General features: G+C 53.7%; 1 protein-coding gene across 4 annotated transcripts in view; it reads left to right on the top strand.

Annotated features, from left to right (window-relative positions):
- Window positions 1–18,164, top strand: part of IQSEC2 (IQ motif and Sec7 domain ArfGEF 2) — a 75,325-nt gene that overhangs the window by 40,766 nt on the left and 16,395 nt on the right. For all 4 annotated transcript variants that reach the window (XM_034986530.1, XM_034986328.1, XM_034986476.1 and 1 more), the window contains 2 exons: window positions 15,534–15,795; window positions 16,739–17,140. In XM_034986530.1, the coding sequence (XP_034842421.1) occupies window positions 15,534–15,795; window positions 16,739–17,140 (664 nt within the window). The remainder of the gene's footprint in view (window positions 1–15,533; window positions 15,796–16,738; window positions 17,141–18,164) is intronic.

Genomic DNA, 18,164 nt, shown 5'->3' with positions numbered 1-18,164 from the left:
CTGACCACTTACCAACTCTATGACTGTGGCAGGCCATTTAACCTCTGAGCCTCTGTTTCCTCATCTATGTAGTGAGGAGAATGCCTACTTACCTCTCCGGGCTGATTTAGGATTGGAGATGGTACATGTAAAATTCCTGGGTGACTGTCAGCTCTTGAAGGGAAGGGACCACCCGTGTCTTCTGTTCCTCATAGCCAAGTGTGTAGCATTGGATTGGATTGGATCTGGGGATGGTTCTGGAGCAAAGAATGGGCCTGACCATAGTGGGGCTTTGAGATGAGAAGGCTGAGAGTAGTGCATGGGATGGAGGGGATTGCACTATAAGAAGAGAGAGCCACATCTCTGGTCTTGCCATGAAGGTGACACAGGAGGGAAAAAAATGGGCAGGTGGCCTGGGAAATGGAGCCCAGACAGGGCATTCTGGCCCTGGCTGTTGGCCCTGTTCTTCTATTGCTCCCCTCTTCCAGTCTCACAGTCCAGGGCAGGGAAGTATGGTGGGCCAGTATTTGCACTGGTGCCAACACATCTCCATTTCATTCCCAGTTCTTTCACTCACTAGCTGGGTGACCATAAACAACTCCCCTCACATCTCTGAGCCTAGTTCCTTATCTGTTGAAAGAAACACAATACCACCAACATCAGGGGTTTGATAGATGAGATCAGTTGCTGAGTGCCTGGCACATAATGGGCACTCAAAAAAAGCATAGCTTTTCTTAGTGTTCATCTCAGTAGACACTTACGGAGTTCTGCTGTAGCCAGGGCCTATGCTAGGTAATGGTTCTTGCCTTCCACAAGTCCCCAGTTAGTTGGGGAGACCAAGGATGTCTATGATAGAGGGGCTCATGGCGGGGGGTGGGTGCTGTGGAAGCCCAAAGGAAGGGATCTGGCCTGGTCCAGGACCGCTGCAGGTCAGCTCAGCCTAAGAGCTGAGTCTTAGAGGATGAGTAAGAGGTAGTCAGGGACAGAAGGGTGAAGTGTGGAAGAACATTTCAGGCAGAAGGAGTGGCATATGCAGAAGAACCTAGATGTTATTGGGTAGGGCCAGAGGTTCTGAACCTGGGTGGCATGGGCTTCAGGTGGTCCATGAGTCTCCTGAATTGAGTGCAAAATGTTTTGTGTGTGCACCTATGGGCTTTTTTGTTGTTGTTGTTGTTGTTGGGGAGATGTTCCATGGCTTTTGTTATATGCATAAAGGGTTTGTGTTACTCCAAAAAGGTCAAGAACCAATGTTGCTAGTGACAAAGTGTCATGGGAATGGATTCTAAATAGGAGAGAAATTTGGTAAAATTTGTGTTTTAGAAACATCACATTAGCAGTCGGTATGAGAAATGGATTGTATGCATGGGGGCCAGCTGGAGGGCCTAAACTGGGGTATTGGCACAGAAGGGAATGGATTTGAGCAGAACTACCCTGTTGCACTACTCCACTGGGCACTGGTCATATAGAAACATTTTAATTTCAAATTATGGAATCAAAAGCCTTTGAGGGTTATTAATGAGAGACCCAATAGAAGGTGAAGGAAAGGGAAGAGACAAGGATATGTTGGCATTAGCAGAGGGCCACAGGGACATGAATCCAGGGTAATAGTGCAAGAGGAAAAGGGAACCTCTATTAATGCTTACCCAGCACTCAATGTCCTTGGTGGTTACTAACTTCCATCCTACTCGGTTGTTGGAGATCCCAGAGCGACACTGGAGATGCTTAACATTCTATGGACTTTGGAGAGGATTTATGTCTGGTTTGTGAGTCAGGTTGTTTCCTGAAGAAAGTGGTGTTTGAGTCAATCATTCAAGGTCCATAAAGATTTGGAGAGCTAGAGATGGGGGAGGATGCTCTGAGAGAGCACACCAAGGCCCAGGGGTGAGGGATGGTGAAACTGAACGAGGGAGGGGGCGGAGCTTAGGCCTGCTTCCTTCTTCACGGTAGGCAGCTGGGAAGCCTTGAGCAGTTCTTGAGGAGGCAAAATGACACTAGTCGAAGAGGCTTTTTAGAGGAAGGGAAACTAGGGAGGAGGCTGCTGTGGTAATCCAAGAGAGAGATAAGCTGGGGTAGTTAGTGGCTGTGGGGAGAGAGCAGAGGAGATGCATTTGAGAGGTGACTGGGAGGAGGAGAGAACTGGAGTAGTAGGCTGAATAAATGGTGGGGGTGGGAGGGAGTGGAGATGGCAGAGGTTGGAATTCACAGTGAGTTTCAGTGTTCAGGTCTGGCAGTGGAGTCATTCATTCAACAAATATTTATTGAGCGCCAGACGCTGTGCTGGGCATTGGGAATACAGCACTGAACAGAACAGATGCTGGTCCTGATGGATCTTACGGTGGGTGGATGGATAATAAATAAATAAGCAACCAAATGTATAGAATGTGTCTGGTGCCACGCCTCTCTGGGGGATGATGTTCCAGACAGAAGGAACGTGGAGCGCAAAGGCCCCGAGGCAAGAGTGTGCGGGTCATGTTCGAGGGACAGCAGGGAGACCAGTGTGATTGGAGAAAGAGCCAACAAGGAGTGAGAGGAATAGAAGATGAGGAGGTGGAATCGGCAGAATTTGGTGACTGACTTGTTAAGGGAGCATGCAACCTAGCATGACTCCCAGGTGTGTTTTGGGCTTGGGCGACTGGGTGGATGGTGGTGCTTTTCACTAAGGTGCAACATGCAGAGGACAGGTTTGCAGTGGTAAGATGCTGAGTTTGAGGTCCCCGTGAGCTCTGAAGGCCCTAAAGGCCATCCTGGTGGAGCTTCCTGCAAGCATTAGGCTTGATGGGTCTGAGACCCAGGAGAGAGATCCATGAGACAGAGATGGGGATGGGGGAGGGGTCCTAAGCCATCCCTGAGGTTAAGCAATGGAGTGAGACTGCTGGCAAAGGGTATGGAATGAAAGAGAAGAGGACCAGAGCAGAACTGGGGAAGAGGGACCAACACAGAAGAGATGGGGAGAGGAAGAAGAGATGGGGGTGGTCAGAGAAGTAGGAGGAAAACCAGCAGGGAGTGGGCTCACGGAAGCAGAGGAAGGAAGGAGCCATCCGCGTGCACAGGAGGGGCTTGTTAAGAGTGGCAAATGTTACAGCTGGGGGAAGGAAGATGAGGGTGGGAGAGAGTCTATTGGCTTTAACCACTAGGAGGTCCTCGGCGACCTGGCTAAGAACAGTTTCGGTGGCAGGGTGGGCGCATGAGGCAGATTGCAGTGGGTTGGAGAGCTCGTGGGAGGTACTGAAGTGGAGATGGCCAGTGGAGATGAATTTCTCAAGAAGCTTAGCTGTGAAGAGGAGAGAGGGACAGTGATTGCTAGAGGGAGATGTGGGGGCAGATAGAGGGTTTTTATTCCCAGATGGGAGAGACTTGAGCTTCTATAAATGTTGGTAAGAAGGAGGCAACAGAAAGAGAGAGAGAGAGGTTGAAACACAGGAGGGAGAGGGGATGATTGTTGTGGAGGAGGTAGCAGGGGTGGGCACCAGAGCCCGAGTGGAGGGGCTGGCCTTAAATAATATGGGGGCCCTCTCTTTCTCACAGAGAGGCAGAGCAGGGGTAGTGGGGGCGAAGACAAGGGCGTTGAGGGGGTTGGTGAAAGAAATGCTTCAGTGGAGTTTGGAGCAACCGCCAAGGGCAGGAATGGGGGAGCTAGGAGGAAGCAAGGGATACTTCTGCTTGAGAGTCAGGGAGGACTTCCTGCAGGAAGCAGCATTTAAGCTGGGCCATAATGTTCAGATGGGATTTCAGTAGCGGAAGATGTGTGCAGAAGGAAGAAACAGAGTCAGTGAAGGCACAGAGATGTGAAAAGGCCAGCCATCCTGATGGAATAATGAACGAGCTGGTTTGATGAAGTCTGAGCATGAAATGAGCCACTGATACTGAAAGTAATAATAACAGTTACTGTGTATGAAGCACCAAACCTACCCTGTAGCAGGTGCTCGATATACTTGAATCCATTTATTCCCACCACTCCCTGTGGAATGGGCATTTGCTCACTTTGTAGGTGAGGAACATAAGTCCTAGAGAAGTAAAGAAGTGGACCCGAGGTCACCCAGCTGGTAGGAGGTGGGGCTGATAGTCATACCCAGGTCTGTCATACTCTAAAGCCCATGCTTTCTCCACCGGATGAGGAAGGCCAAGTGAGGCCATATGGTGGGGGAGCCTTGAATGCCAAGTTGAAGAGTCTGACCTTTTATCCAGGAAGCATCGGGGAGCCAAGGTGGGTGTCTAAGCAGAGACAAGCAAGAGATTCATGCTTGCTGACTTTATTAGGAAGGCTAATGGGTCCAAAAGAGTAGAGAGAAGAAATCAGGAGGTGACCGCAGGGCCGGGGTGAGGGGTGGCAGAGGCCTGACCTGGATGCAAGGGGAGGGGGGTGTGGCCTGGAAGATCACTTGTCCTCCGTGACAGCCTTGAGAGGTGTGGCGTTTTCTCCTTTTCTAGATAAGGAATGGGAGACTCAGAAAGGGCGAGCTGCTCGCCCCGGGCTTGAGCTCTGCTTCACGTGGTTCTGCTGACTCAGTGACTCTGTGGAACAATGTGTCAGAGAGAGCTTTGAGTATGAAGAGTGGGGTGTGCGTGTGTGCGTGTGTGTGCGTGTGTGTGTTATGTGCACGTGTGTGGGCTCGTCTGCCTGTCCGATGGACAGCAGTGCCTTCCCTTGCCTGTCCCTGTCCTCTTTCCTTCTCATCTCTTCCCAATCCTCCAGTCGCCTGGCTTCCATACCTCCTGCCTCTCTTGAGCCAAGGGGTCTGGGAGCAGGGCAATACTGTTTCATCAGCTATCTCCAGAGGAGCAGCCTTTCCATTCCCAAGGCAGCTGGACCCCCTGAGCCCTACTGTCCATCCATCCACGCCGCGCAACCATAGCCCGGCTCCAGGGCCTGCTGCACGCAGACTGGCTCCTGGTAGCCGTCCACAGTACCCCAGGGACAGGAGCTTGCTCCCTCACCATCTCCTCCCTGCCACCGTGGTGCTTCCGTGTGGGTGCCAGTGGCCGCCTTGGGAAACAGATTCAGTTCCCGAGCAGTTAACAAGAACCGCCACCATGTTCCTGTTGCTCTTCTCTGCCAGGCACTTGACGTATGTTCCAGTCCTTGCAACAGTCCCGTGGGGTTGGCATCACGAGCCCCGTTTTTACAGATGAGGACCCTGAGGCTTCAAGAGGGGCAATAGCATGCCTGGGCACATAGCCTGGAAGCACTTGCAGAGCTGGTGTTGGAACCCAGGTCCGTTTGCTTCCAAAGCTGTGGGCTTTCCACACCCCATCTCTGAGCATCACCAATTTCCCCGACCCTGAGCGTTCAGGAGATACAAATCTTTGTCCTTCAAGGGCAGGGTAGATTTCTAGAGATAGTGCCAAGTTCACCTCAAGGACCCAGTGGGATGAGCCTGAGACTTGGAGCTCTGAGAACTCCAGGCTGAACTCCCGACTCTACCACCCACCCAGCTATGTGACCTTGGGCAGGTTATCTCAGCCTCTCTGAGCTTCAATTCCCTCATCTCTAAAATGTTGCCGTGTTGTTGCAGGGGTTAAATGAGTGATGTCTGCAAAGAGCCAGCACCGAGCACGCTGCTACTATTTCTTTTCAAATGAAGGTTGGGCCGCCTGTCAGGTCCGAAATGGAATTGGTATTCTCTGGGCATGACCTTAAGCCAGCCCAGCTTGGGTGTGGGGGAGGGCTGTTGCAGCTCCTTGGAGACTGAGTTGGGCGTGGCCCTAGATAATCTGTGACAGTGGACTCCCCATCCAGACCCCCATCCTAGCCCCGCCACCCTGGTTCCAAAGCCGTTCATGTATCTCCCCTGCTCTGCAAACTAATGCCTCTGCCTCTCTCTGTCACCCGCCCGCCTGTGGCCTCTACCCTGCCCTTCCTGGCCCCAGGGAAGAGGAGGAGGAGGAGGAGACTGAGGAAGAGGAAGAGGAAGACGCTCATCAGTTCTGCTGTCCGGCCTCCGAGTGCAGTAGTCCCTCCTCTCGGTAACTGAGAGGACAAGGGTCATTTTCTATGCAGAAGCAAAAGCCTTAACCAGCCCCCCCGGCCCGCGATCCCCCATGGGACCCTGTCCCTGCTTCAGGATGGGCAAGCATCGTGCCCCTTCCTCCCCCACCTCCTTGGAATTCCCACACACACCCCCACTGCTGTCTCCCCTGGACTCCAGCCCCCCAATTATAAAGGCTGGAGCCCTAGGTCTGACTAAAATGTGGGAGCAGCAGAGCTTGGAGCTTGGAACCTGGACCCTCCCGCACCCGCACCCCACTTCCCAGGCACCCTGGAGCCTGCCACTCCTGGAGAGGTCTCCAAATGACATCCCAAGGACCTACCTCTGTCCTCTGTGAGCACAAACAGAGATGCAGGGTGCCTAGGGCTCAGAGGACCAGACGGGGGCGGGACCCGGCCTGCCTAGTTCCCCGTTGCTCGTTCCCTCGCTGTGGCCATTGCTGCCATCCCCTCTGCTGCTTGAAGGCCTCGTCCCCATGCCCCCTGCCACTCCCACAGCGCTCTGTAAGTGTGGTCAGGAGGAAAAGGCCTTTCAGAGTGCGCGTGTCGCTGTGTACAAAGGAATTGCCATCAATAAAAGCTGATCTCTTCTCTCTGTCTGATGTATGTTCCACCCTTCCCCCCACTTCCCTCTCCGCATCCCCACCAGGGCTTTCCCTTCTTTCCTATCCAGGGCTGGGGACAGGGCCTGGGAGAGAGAGTAGGGTTCGATTCTTGGTATTGCCAGCACCCAAGAGGCAGGCACTCACTCACTCAATGAATGAGTGCTGTGGCGCTCTCACCACGGGCAAGCCTGCTGCCTTCTCCAGCCCGTCAGCCTGGCCAGCCGGGACATGCCGCTTGGCCCCTGTGCTACCTAGTTTCTGCCCCCCCCCCCCACCCCTGCCGTGTGTGAAAGGAGGAGGGGGGTTGGATCAGAGGATCTCCAAGGGCTCCTCCAGCTCCAACATTCTTTTGATCTCAAATGCGACAGTTTTAAGGAAGTATGATTACATGCGTTTAAAATATAATTCAATGACACATTCCATGCAATTCTGTGGTTTCTATTTCCACAACACTGCGATTTGGGGAAGTCTCCAATCCTGTGGATTTCATGATTCTATTATTTTAAAAAGTTTCTGATGGTATGATTTTAATATTCTGTGATGGTAAGAGTCCTTGATTCTGTACTTTCAAGGTTCCGATTCTACAACTTTAGGGGTCTCTGAATCTAAGGGGAAGCCATTTCCTCCAGATGCAATGACCTAAATATTTCCTGCACCTTCCTGGAGCGAGTTCTAAGAATTCCTGGAGGCTGTTGGCAGGAGGGTGGAAGGTATCCTTTTCAGACTGTAGGACCCACACCTTCCATAATGTGTCTTCGGTGGGAGCAAAGTCAGGAGACCGCCCCCCCCCCCAAAGCGGGCACATACCCCGGCTCTCCCTTTCTAAGCCTTTGGCATTGAGCAAATCTGAGTTTACCTTCTGATTCTCTCACTTATTGCCTGTGTAATCCTGAGCAAGTATTTTCTTCTCCTTGAGCTTCATTTTCCTCCCGAGCGCAGTGAGAATGTATCTACCTCTGTGGGTTATCGTGAAGATTAACAAGGAAACACAAGGAGCCCAGCATAGGGTCTGATGCACAGTTGGGCAAGTATGCAGTGACGGGTGGCTCTTGCTTTGATTAGAGCCCACGAGAGAGTCCCCCCCCCCCCCGCCCCGTCCTTTCTTTCAGCCCTCCCTTCAGCATCCCCATCACATTGGTCCTGTCCTTTCCCCAGAGGCTCACCTTATTCCCTCACTCTCTGTTTCACTCAGCCTCTCAACTCATCTACTCACTTACTCTTTCAAATTCTAATTTATTTCTCATCTCCCTCTGGACTTTCCTCTGTCGCTCCCCCTCTCTCTTCCTCTTCTCCCTCCTTTACTGTTCCAGAAGGCATTGCTTGAGCACCTAACTGTGGGCAAGGCTTTATTTTATTATTTTATTTTTTAAAGATTTTATTTATTTATTTGTCAGAGAGAGGGAGAGCTGCAGGCAGAGGGAGAAGCAGGCTCCCCCCTGAGCAAGGAGCCCAATACGGGACCCGATCCCAGGACCCTGGGATCATGACCTGAGCCGAAGGCGGACGCTTAACCGACTGAGCCACCCAGGCACCCCCTGACGAGGCTTTAAGCTAAATTCTGTGAGGGCTCCAAAAGAAGACAGTGGCTGTGTTCTCCCTAAGTTCTCCGTCACCCAGGGGAGAGGAGAATTCCTTTGGAAAAATAGGCAGGGCCTGAGGGGCAGAAATAATGGAGTAGATACGGCTTCACTGGTGAGCAGCATCTGTTCGTGGCCCAAAGAGGAGGGGGTATGTCAGGGTGGGCTAGGGAGGATGGTGGTGTCAGGGAGGGCTTGCTGGAGGAGGAGGGGCAAGAAGCGGAAGGCTGGGAAGGGTTTGAGAGGCATCACAGGAGACAGGCACAGCCTGGACAAAACTCTGGCAGGGAGCCCCAGGGTTGTGCTGGGGAATGGTGTCTAGATTGCTCTGTCCAACTGGCTCTCCAGGGAGTGGGAGGCTGGATGACCTGTGGCTAGAGAGACCATTCTACCCTTTATCTGACTGGAGATACAAGGAAGTAGGGTGGGGGTGGGAGTTCAACTAAATGGAGGCAGAGGGCAAGCCAAGGTCAGGTGATCACCGTGGGAGCCAATGAGGTATGGACTTCTGTGTAGGCAACTGAATTGGCCGAGGGCCTGTGCTGGGGGGCGGGGGAAGGTTTCTGTCAGCTGTGAGGGAAGTGTGTGTGCCTGTGCATACGTGCGCGTGTCCTTACGTGCGGCGGGCAGGTGGAGCAGTACTGAGAGGCCGGGCCTTGTTATGTATCTAAGGGGATGTGATTGTGTGTGGCCGGGTGTGAGCAATTCTGAGTGTGTGTGTGAGTTTGACTGTGTGAGGGGCTGGCCTTCTGTGCCTGGCAGGCTCTCTGTGTCGCCGGGTAGAGATAATCACGAGACCGGGTGTGGGTGGCTTTTGAGCAGGTGGGGCTGTGGCTTTTAGGGTGACGGTTGTCAGGCAGGATGGTCACACACACTCAGACACACACGACTGCCACCTGTCTTAGGGGACCAAGGTGGCTGCTGAGCACGTGCCGTGTGCTGGGCCCTGGCGCGGGCATGCAGGGTCCACAGAGGTGTGACGCATACCCGGCCACTGCCGTTGGGAGACAGGAGCAGGGAAGGGGAGGGACACTTCAAGGGGGTATCACAAGTTAGCTGCCAATAAGGACCCCCCGTGACGTGAGGGTGCACAAGACGCAGAGGAGGGAGTAGCTGACCCTGTCAGGTTCTGTGGGGGAGTGGGAAGTGAGTCAGGATTGACTTTCCGGAAGGGCTCACCTGCTCAGAGTGCTGCGAGATGCAGATGAGGTCTGGGGCCAAGGGGAGAGGGAGGCCATCCTGGGCAGAAGAAACAAAGGAAGAGTATGAGCACGGGCACTGGGCTCGCTAGCCTGGCAAGGGCAAGTTGCCTGCCTTTGCCCAGCTGTTGTCTGGGAACTTCAAGGCACAGGGCTTGCGGGGAGCTGGACAGATTCAAGGCGCCGCTCACACTAAAAGCAGGGACACTGGCCTGGAAGGTAGGGTATTTGGGTTCTCATTCTTCGCGACCCTGGGCACGTCACTTTGACTTTGTGGGCCGCAGTTTGGATCTTGGGGATTGGACGGTTCATAAAGCCCATCCCCGTTCTGTGGCTCTTCTCCCCATGGCCAGTCAAACCCATGACTCACTGTTCTCGAAGTCAGGCACTTCTTCCATCTAACCTCAGTCTTTCCTGCTTCCTCCTGGGTTGCTTCTTCTCACACTCCACAGATATTTACCCAGCATCTGGCCCTCTGCATGTCACTGTGGGAAGGCACAGGGAGCTGGAGAATGCAGACCAGACCTGGGAGGGGCAGTTCAGTGTCGGGGGCGGGCGGTGGGGGGGGAGCTGGCGGGTAAGAACAGGAGTGTTGATTTGGCTCCTGGCTCCACCACTGCTGAGCTTTGAGATTTTGGGCAAGTTACTTCATCCCTCTGCACTTCAGTCTCTTCATCTGCTATCTCCTTCAGGGAGAACAACCCGGACCTTGCAGAGTGGCTAGGCCTAGCCAAAAGCAGGTACTCATTAAAGAACAGCAATTCTTTTTAGGGCTGCAAAGAAGTAGAGCTGGGATTCAAGCCCAGGTCTGTGTGCCCCCAAGCTCACGTTTGCCTGCTGTCTCCCCAGTCAGCCCCTATGATGGCTGCCTCCCCTGCCAGCCCCTGTGCCAAGCCGGGCTGGCCTCAGGTTTGGAATCTCCACGGCACTGGGATTGGGCAGCAGAAACAGCTTGCAGAAGAACCATCAGAGGAGACGGAGGTGATTGGGGTCCCTCTGCCCCTCTGCCCCACCCACCCCTTTGTCCGGTCTCCTGACAGGGTCTTCCTCCAGGGCCCAAAGCCCCTGCTCTCATCTAGGTGCGCTGACCTCCTCCTCTGGTTTTCTTGTCTCCCACTTCCGGTCCCCCGCCCCTTCCAGCCTAAGTTGTCATGGGGATAGTCCTCAGCATCCCTAGCTTCCTCTTGCCCTCATCTTATGGTATCCATAGCGACAGCCCCCATTCATTTCCATGGCAACTGCATCCTGATCCTGTCCCCTGCTGGCTGCCTGGCTCCGGGCAGTGCCAATAAAGGGAAGGAGGGAAAGAGACCTCCCATTAGGAGCAGCATCTGGGGAGAGTCAATGCCCCATGCCTTGGGCAGGCCACCCTAAATCCCTACAGAATGTCATGCCCTGCTTCTCCCCATCTTAGTGCCTTGGCTCACACAAGGTCACTCACTCACTTCTACCAGCTCCTCCTAGGCAAGGCCCTGGTCAACGCTTTCTCCCCAGGGAAGCCTCTAAGGCAGCAGGGGAACTAGTCCAGGCTCTGGGCTTTGGATTCCTGTTCTGCAACATGCTAACTCTGAGACCTTTGGCAATTACTTTCCCCCTCAGAGCCTTTTTCCTCACCTGCAAAATAGGAATCCTAATTCTTCCTTCACGTTTGTCATGCAGATTAAATAATGTGCGGAAAATGCCTGACACAGGGAAGGTGCACTGTAAGTGTGAGTTTATTTTTATTCTGCTCAGCCACCCCCAAGCCGAAGGAATCTCTCTCCTGAGCTCCCCCAGCACTTCCTCTGTTCCCCAGCCTTGAGAACTTTCAGCTTTGTACTGTGGTTATTTGTGTAACGTGGTTTATTTCCCCCGCTGCAGAGGATGCGCTTCAGTTTCCCGCACAGAATGGCCCAGAAGACAGTGCACATAGGCACATGTGTGTGTCTGTGTGTATCTGTATTCTTGTGTTCTTTGCTCCTGGTGGGGAGGAGTCTGGGGTGGGGGGGGGCTCCCAGGCCCTTTCTGAAGTCCAGGAATCCAAAGAGGGAATTGCATTTCCCTCTAGCCCTGCACAGATGAAAAACAAGTGCAGAGAGGTAAAGGGACATGCCCAGGCTCACACAGCTGGTAAATGGCACTCAAGACTTGAAGCCAGGCTTCCCAGCTTTTTCCTGCCCGTATTATGAGTGTGTGTGTGCATGCGCGCACATACCTGTGAGTGTATATGAGAGAGAGAGGAGAGATTTTCCATGCGATCAGCATTGCCCTCAGTGTTTTGGGGCCCCTGAGTAAAGGGATTTCACATGCCCAGGTCTGGTCTCTTCAGCAGTATGTATGATATCAGGAAAAACACCCTCAAACACTGTCCTTTTTGCCAGGCCCTCTTGGGGGAGGCTGTGCTGACAGCCTGACCCCCCTGCCACTCTTCCCTTGGCAACCAAAGTTGGGGGCCAGCTCCGAAGGGAAGAATTGCCAACGAGTGGAGAACCAGGGGCAGCATGGAGCCAGAAGTGGCGAGAGGCAGCGAGATGTCATGAAAAAACAGCCTGGGCCCTGTGTTTGCATCCTGACTTTCTCACTTAATAGGCTGTGTGACCTTAAGCAAGTTTATATCACCTCTCTGAGCCTCCATGTCCTCATCTATAACACGGGGCTAATGGCGTCTTCCTCGATAAGTTTCAAGGGTTCAGTCAGCTCATTAATGCTCTTGCCCTAGGGATAGAGGTGACCATAGAGCCCTATGGCAGCAGAGGAAGGACCTGTAAGCCAACCCGTGTGGAGGGGGCAGGTCGGCATGGAAGGGCACACGTGAGCTAAATGTTGAAGGGTGAGCAGGAGGTAGCCAGGTTGAAGTCATGGGGCAGAAGGTATATGAGGCAGGGGTCAGGTCAGGAGAGCCATCCACCGCTCTGCTGAGGTAGTTGGAGGTTATCCCCTGGGTGATGATTCCTATAAAGCCTAAGGTAGATCACATCCCTCTTCTGCTCATCTCAATCAGAGCAAAAGCCAAAGTCTTTATCGCGGGCTCAATGTCCTTCACGATTTGGTCCCCATTCCCCCTCTGATCTTACCTCCTCTCACTCTCCCCTCATTCACCCCGCTCCAGCAATACTGGCCTCCTTGCTGTTTCTCAAACATGCCGGGCATTGCTCTACCTTAACGTCTTTGCACTGGCTCTACCTTCTGTCTGGATTCCTTTGGCCTCAGGTGACCCCAGCACTCACTCCCTCACTTCCATCTGGGCTCAGCTTATATGCCATTTCTTCAAAAAGACCTTCCCTGACCGCCATGTTGAAAACAGCACCTTGGATCACTCTGCCGTATTTTCCTTCCTAGCATTTATCTCTACCTGAAATGATAGTGTATATTCACAGTCTGCCTCTCCCACTAGAATGTCACCTCCCCTAGGGAACACATCTTGTGTGTCTTGTTCACTATTATATACCCAGCACCCAGCACTGTGCCTGGCACATGGAAAATGCTCAACTGTTGCTCATTGAATGAGTTCTGAGGAGCTGTGGGAGGGTTCTAGTGGGAGAGTAAAATGGTCAGATCTGTACTTTGGAGGGCTCTCTCTGGCCGCAGGCTGGAGAATGGATAGGAAGAGGACACTGGCGGCGGAGGTCAAGGCTCAGGTGGGAGGATTTATTAGCACAGCCACCAGAGCTCATTCATTGACTCCTTCACTCCAGAAGCTTTTATCGAGCTACTCTGTTCCAGGCCTTGTGCTCGGTGCTGGCAACAGATTACCAAATTCTCTTCCTGTGCTGGGATTCTGGGAGTTATGAACACAAATAGCTGTCACGCTTTGCCAAAGCTAACCTGTACCATAAAAAGAAGGACAGACATGTGCTGTGTGTGGGAGCTCTGAACAGGATCAGCAATAATTTCTGGCTGGAGGCGGGCTTCAGGAGGGCTTCTTAGTGGTGGCATATGACCTGAATCTTGATAGAAGTAGGGTGTGGGGGGATTTCTCAGATTGCAGATGGCAGAGATGATAGGGACTGCATTCCAGGTGGAAGGTACTGTATGAGCAGTTTGGGAGGTGGGAAGCAGAGGAGTATTTGGGAGAAACAGGATCTGGGCCAGGCTGGAGGGAAGGGTAGATGGATGGGGTGGGGGGCTGGCAGCTCACCCTGCAGACTGGCTGAATGTTTAAGAGTGTGAGCTCTGGAGTCAGACTGCCTGGATTTGAATCCTGGCTCCAGCATCAGTAGCTGTGAGAGCACTGATAAGTTACTTACCCTCTCTGGGCCTCAGTTTCTGGATGTATAAAATGAAGTTAAATCACAATATCTATCTCGTAGGGTTGTTTTGAAGAGTAAACAGGTTACTAAACGTGAAGTGGTAAGAACAGTGCGTGACGTGCTAAGTGCTCTATAAGCATTAGCTATTGTATCTTTGAGAAACCTCAAGTGCCAGAATGAGAAACTTGGGCTATCTCTTGTGGGCAGCGGGAGCTATGGATGGTTCATGAACAGAGGAGACAATTGGATCAAACCGGTGTTTGAGCTGTGTGCTGAGAGGGAGAGGTTTGGAAGATTGGTGGGCGGGATCCTTCAGTCCTGAGGAGCATCTTAGATGCCGGGGTTGGTTGGGGAGGGGCTAGACTAGGTCTGACCCCCAAAGTGGGACTTCACAAGCCCCTGAGACCCAGGAGGAGAGAGGATTTGGGGTAGAGGGCAGTTCCCCAGTCTGTTTCTGCCTTGCTCCTGGCAATGTTATAGACTGACGTTGGGAGGGTGGAGGATGAATGGTGGGCGGGGGGGCGCCCCTCTAGGGTGGAGCTGAGCTCTACCCCTGCAGCCCAGGACCTGGCCTGATGGGTGGGTGCAGCCTCCCCCCTGCACCCAGCCCCCAGCCCAAAGTGCTCTCCCACAAGGCTGGCAGGTCTTCAGCTTAAGTTCCTACACAGGTAGGGAGTTCCCCTACATCCAGCCCAGCTTGCCCTGCCCTGCGCCCTGGCCTCTGCTAAGTAGGGGTTGGGGAGTGGCCCCTTAAGCCTTTCCAGCCAAGAGCCCCCTCAACCATGTGCCTGCCCAAACCAGACCATTGTCTGGGCTCCACCACACCCATTCCCCCCACAACCCCCATGCCTCACCCACCTGTCCCTTCCCTCCTGGCCCCCCCTCCTCCGTTCTCCTCACCTCTGTGGCTCCTCACCTTGCCTGCTAGGCTCAGGGCGCCTGGGCGCTGTCGCCACCTGGGTTCCCTGGCAGCCTGGTTGCCATGGCACCATGGGAGCAGGTCTGGCGGAACAACAGCTCTGGGCAACCAGGGCAGGCAAGGCCCAGTGCCCCGCTCCTGCCAGTCTTCAACCTCAAGACTTTTGCGCCCCCCTCAGCTGAGCAGAGGAGGCCATGAGGAGAAAAAAGAAATTGCCCCGCAGGGCAGCTCTCTACCTGTGAGGATGCTGAATTGGAGGCGCCCTCGCTGTCTCGGAGCCTGAGCCCTTGCAGCCAGGGAACCTGGGAACTGGCTAGGCCAGTGTCCAGGCAGCTGAGGGCAGGGGTGGGGCTATAGGGGGCAGGGCTTGGGAGGGGAGGGGGGAGTCTGGAGGCTCAGGATGCAGGAGTGGGCCCCAGGCCTGGGGTCAGGGCTGATCTGGGGTGGTGCTGGGGGATCAGGGTGGGAGGGAAACTGCAGCACACAGTGTTGGGGACAGAGCCATGGCGGGCTGGAGCTGAGAGGGGAAGGGGACTGGGGGGGTGGGGGCTGTGAGGGAACTGGTCCATGAAGGGAAGGAGGGTTTGGGGATGGAGTTGTTAGGGGCCAGGACTATTAGAAAAAGGGACTTGAGTGGACAAGACTAGGAGGAGACTGGTCTGGGGATAAGGCTGTGAGGGGACGTAGCCATGAAGGGGCCAGGTGTGCGGGGTGAGTAGGAACGGGGACAAGCCTGTGAGAAGACCCAGCCTTGAGGTAAATGAGTCTAAGCAGCTGGAGCTGTGAGCAGTGGGGCGGAAGGGAACTGAGGGTAGGGTTGTGAAGACAAGGGGGCCTGAAGGGAAGGGACTGCAAAGGGCAGCTTGGAGGGGAGGGTAGAACTCCCCTCTGGCCTTTAAAAGTTGGGGTTCCTATGTCTGTGAGGAAGCTGGGGAGGATGGTGTTGTGGGAAGGGGATCTGGTCCACCCACGTTCAGTCTGGCTGAGCAGGCCCATCTCCCGGTCCCACATCCTGGCTCATCTTATCTCATCCCCACAGTGTGGAGGGTGATGCCCCAGGCAGTGACCTGAGCACAGCAGTTGATAGTCCTGGGAGCCAACCCCCCTACCGGCTGAGCCAGCTGCCCCCCACCAGCAGCCACATGGGGGGCCCCCCAGCTGGGGTGGGCCTTCCCTGGGCTCAGCGAGCTCGCCTCCAGCCAGCCAGTGTCGCCCTGAGGAAGCAGGAGGAGGAGGAGATAAAGCGCTCCAAGGCCCTATCGGACAGCTATGAACTCTCCACGGACCTACAGGACAAGAAGGTGCAGAGGAGATGGCTCTGGCTGGGAATGGGAGCTGGGAGCGGGAATGGGGGTGCGAGAGAACCAAGGGAGGGATCGGGATGTGTCATTTGAGGGTGGTATCCAGGGAGGGATAGGGAGCCTAGAATGGGAGACTAGCTCTAAGATCCTTCACCCTACTGGGGATTCACCCACTCATTCACCACCCATCCGCTGAGTCTCCTGTTCACTCAACAAACACCGACTGAGCTCCAAGCCTGCACTGGAGACATAAAGATGAATGAGACCCGGACCCAGTCCTCCAAAAATCTGTCAAATAGGAGAAACACACACATATCTTGACACTTTCAGAAGAGTGTGCTATACTATATCACATATATCACACAAGATATCATTTAGCTTTAAAAAAAGGTGGGGGGGGGCATAAAATACCATGTACAGAAAAAAAACAAAAAAACCAAAAACCAAACCTGGAAGGACATACACCAAAATGTTAATGGTGGTTATTCCTAGGTATCGGGACTTCAGGCAAACCAATCTTCCTTCCTCTCTTTGTTCCTTCCTTCTTTCTTTCCCTCTCTCCCCACTCCCCCTCCCTTCCTTCCTCTCCATCTTCTTTCTCTCTCTTCCTCTTTCCTTTCCTCCTTCCGGCTCTCAATTTATTTCTTACTTTCTCTCCATTTTTGGCTTCTCTGGGTTTTCTTTCGAACTTTTTTTTTTTTTTTGGAATAATGTACCTCTACTTCTTGTAAATAAGAACGAAAACCACAACCCAGCCCCATGTGACAAGCGCTATCGAAGATTACAGTGAGGACACCCCACAGAGCCCAGCCTGGCATGTCCAGGCAGCTCTAGGCAGTTCGCTGTGACTGGGGGGGTGGGCGGTGGTGTGGTTGAGGCCCAGGGAGATGAATGAGGCTGGCGTGAGTTTCTCACCTTGCTCCCCTCGACCCTCCCCTGCTAGGTGGAAATGCTGGAGAGGAAGTATGGGGGCTCCTTCCTGAGCCGCAGGGCTGCCAGGACCATCCAGACGGCCTTTCGCCAGTACCGCATGAACAAGAACTTTGAGCGGCTCCGCAGCTCAGCCTCAGAGAGCCGCATGTCCCGCCGCATCATCCTTTCCAACATGAGGATGCAGTTCTCCTTCGAAGAGTACGAGAAGGCACAGAACCCCGCGTACTTCGAGGGCAAGCCTGCCTCGCTGGACGAGGGCGCCATGGCTGGTGCTCGGAGCCACCGGCTCGAACGAGGGCTCCCCTACGGAGGCTCCTGTGGAGGGGGCATCGATGGTGGCGGAAGCTCCGTCACCACATCCGGAGAGTTTTCTAATGACATCACAGAGCTCGAGGACTCCTTCTCCAAACAGGTCAGCATCCCTGCAAAGGGCCTTTCCTTCCCAACCCCATCCCCATGCGCTGGCTACTCCTCCCGCTCTTTACCTATATTCCATACCAAAAGGAGTTGCCTGGCAAGCATTTGAGGAGGGGCTGTGAGATCGATGAGAAAGATTTGGCCAGAGGAAAGGATCAGATCGTTAAAAGAAGCAAGTTAAAAATCTAGGTGTGGAGAACACATAAGAAAATTTACGTTCCCACTCTTTGGAACTTGATCCACTGTCAAGTTCAGGCCTAACTCACAGGTGATGAGCTCCTACTGTGTGCCAGGGACTGGGTGTGCCTCATAACAGTCTGCAAGACCGGGGTGGGGGGGTGATGGTGGTGGTGGTGTTTTCCCAGTTTTACAGAGAAGGAGACTGAGGCCCCAAGTCCCTGAGAGGCGAAGTGACTGCTCCAAACTGGAGTGGAACTCAGCTCTGTCTGGTTCCAAACTCTGTGCCCTTTCCCTTATACCGCACTCCTAGGGACCAGGCTCTGTGCTGGGTACTGTGACAGAGACAGATGAGAGCCGTCCAGGGTCCTTGTTCTTAAGGATCTACGAGGCCAGTAGGAAATGGCAGACGTGTGTGCGTGGCTGTCTCCTGAAAGGATCAAAGGGAGAAGGGGGGAGAGGGGATCACAGTCTGGTGCAGAGATTGAGGAACCAGGCCTGGGGCCAGCTATCAGTGCTGTCCACATCCAATGGAGAAGTACATTAGTTACATGTGTTAGTTATATTGCTGTGTAACAAATGACCCCAAAATTCAGTAGCTTAAAACTGAACTTAAAGACTGAGCTTAAGCAAGAAACATGTATTATTTCATACAGTTTCCGAGGGCCAGGAACCTGAGCGTGGCTTGGCTGGTGGTTCTGGCTCAGGGTCTCTCATGAGGCTGCAATCAGGCTGTAGGGTGGGACCACAGTCTCTGACGACTTGACTGGGGCTGATGGGTCTGCTTCCAAACTCACTCACTTGACTACTGGCACGAGGATTCAGGTCCTCACCATGGTGGC

This window comes from Mirounga leonina, unplaced genomic scaffold (assembly GCF_011800145.1).
Source record: "Mirounga leonina isolate KUSES-001 unplaced genomic scaffold, KU_Mleo_1.0 Mir_101529, whole genome shotgun sequence".
NCBI lineage: Eukaryota > Metazoa > Chordata > Mammalia > Carnivora > Phocidae > Mirounga > Mirounga leonina.
Note: the sequence above shows the minus strand (reverse complement) of the source record. Positions and strands in the feature narration are given on the sequence as shown.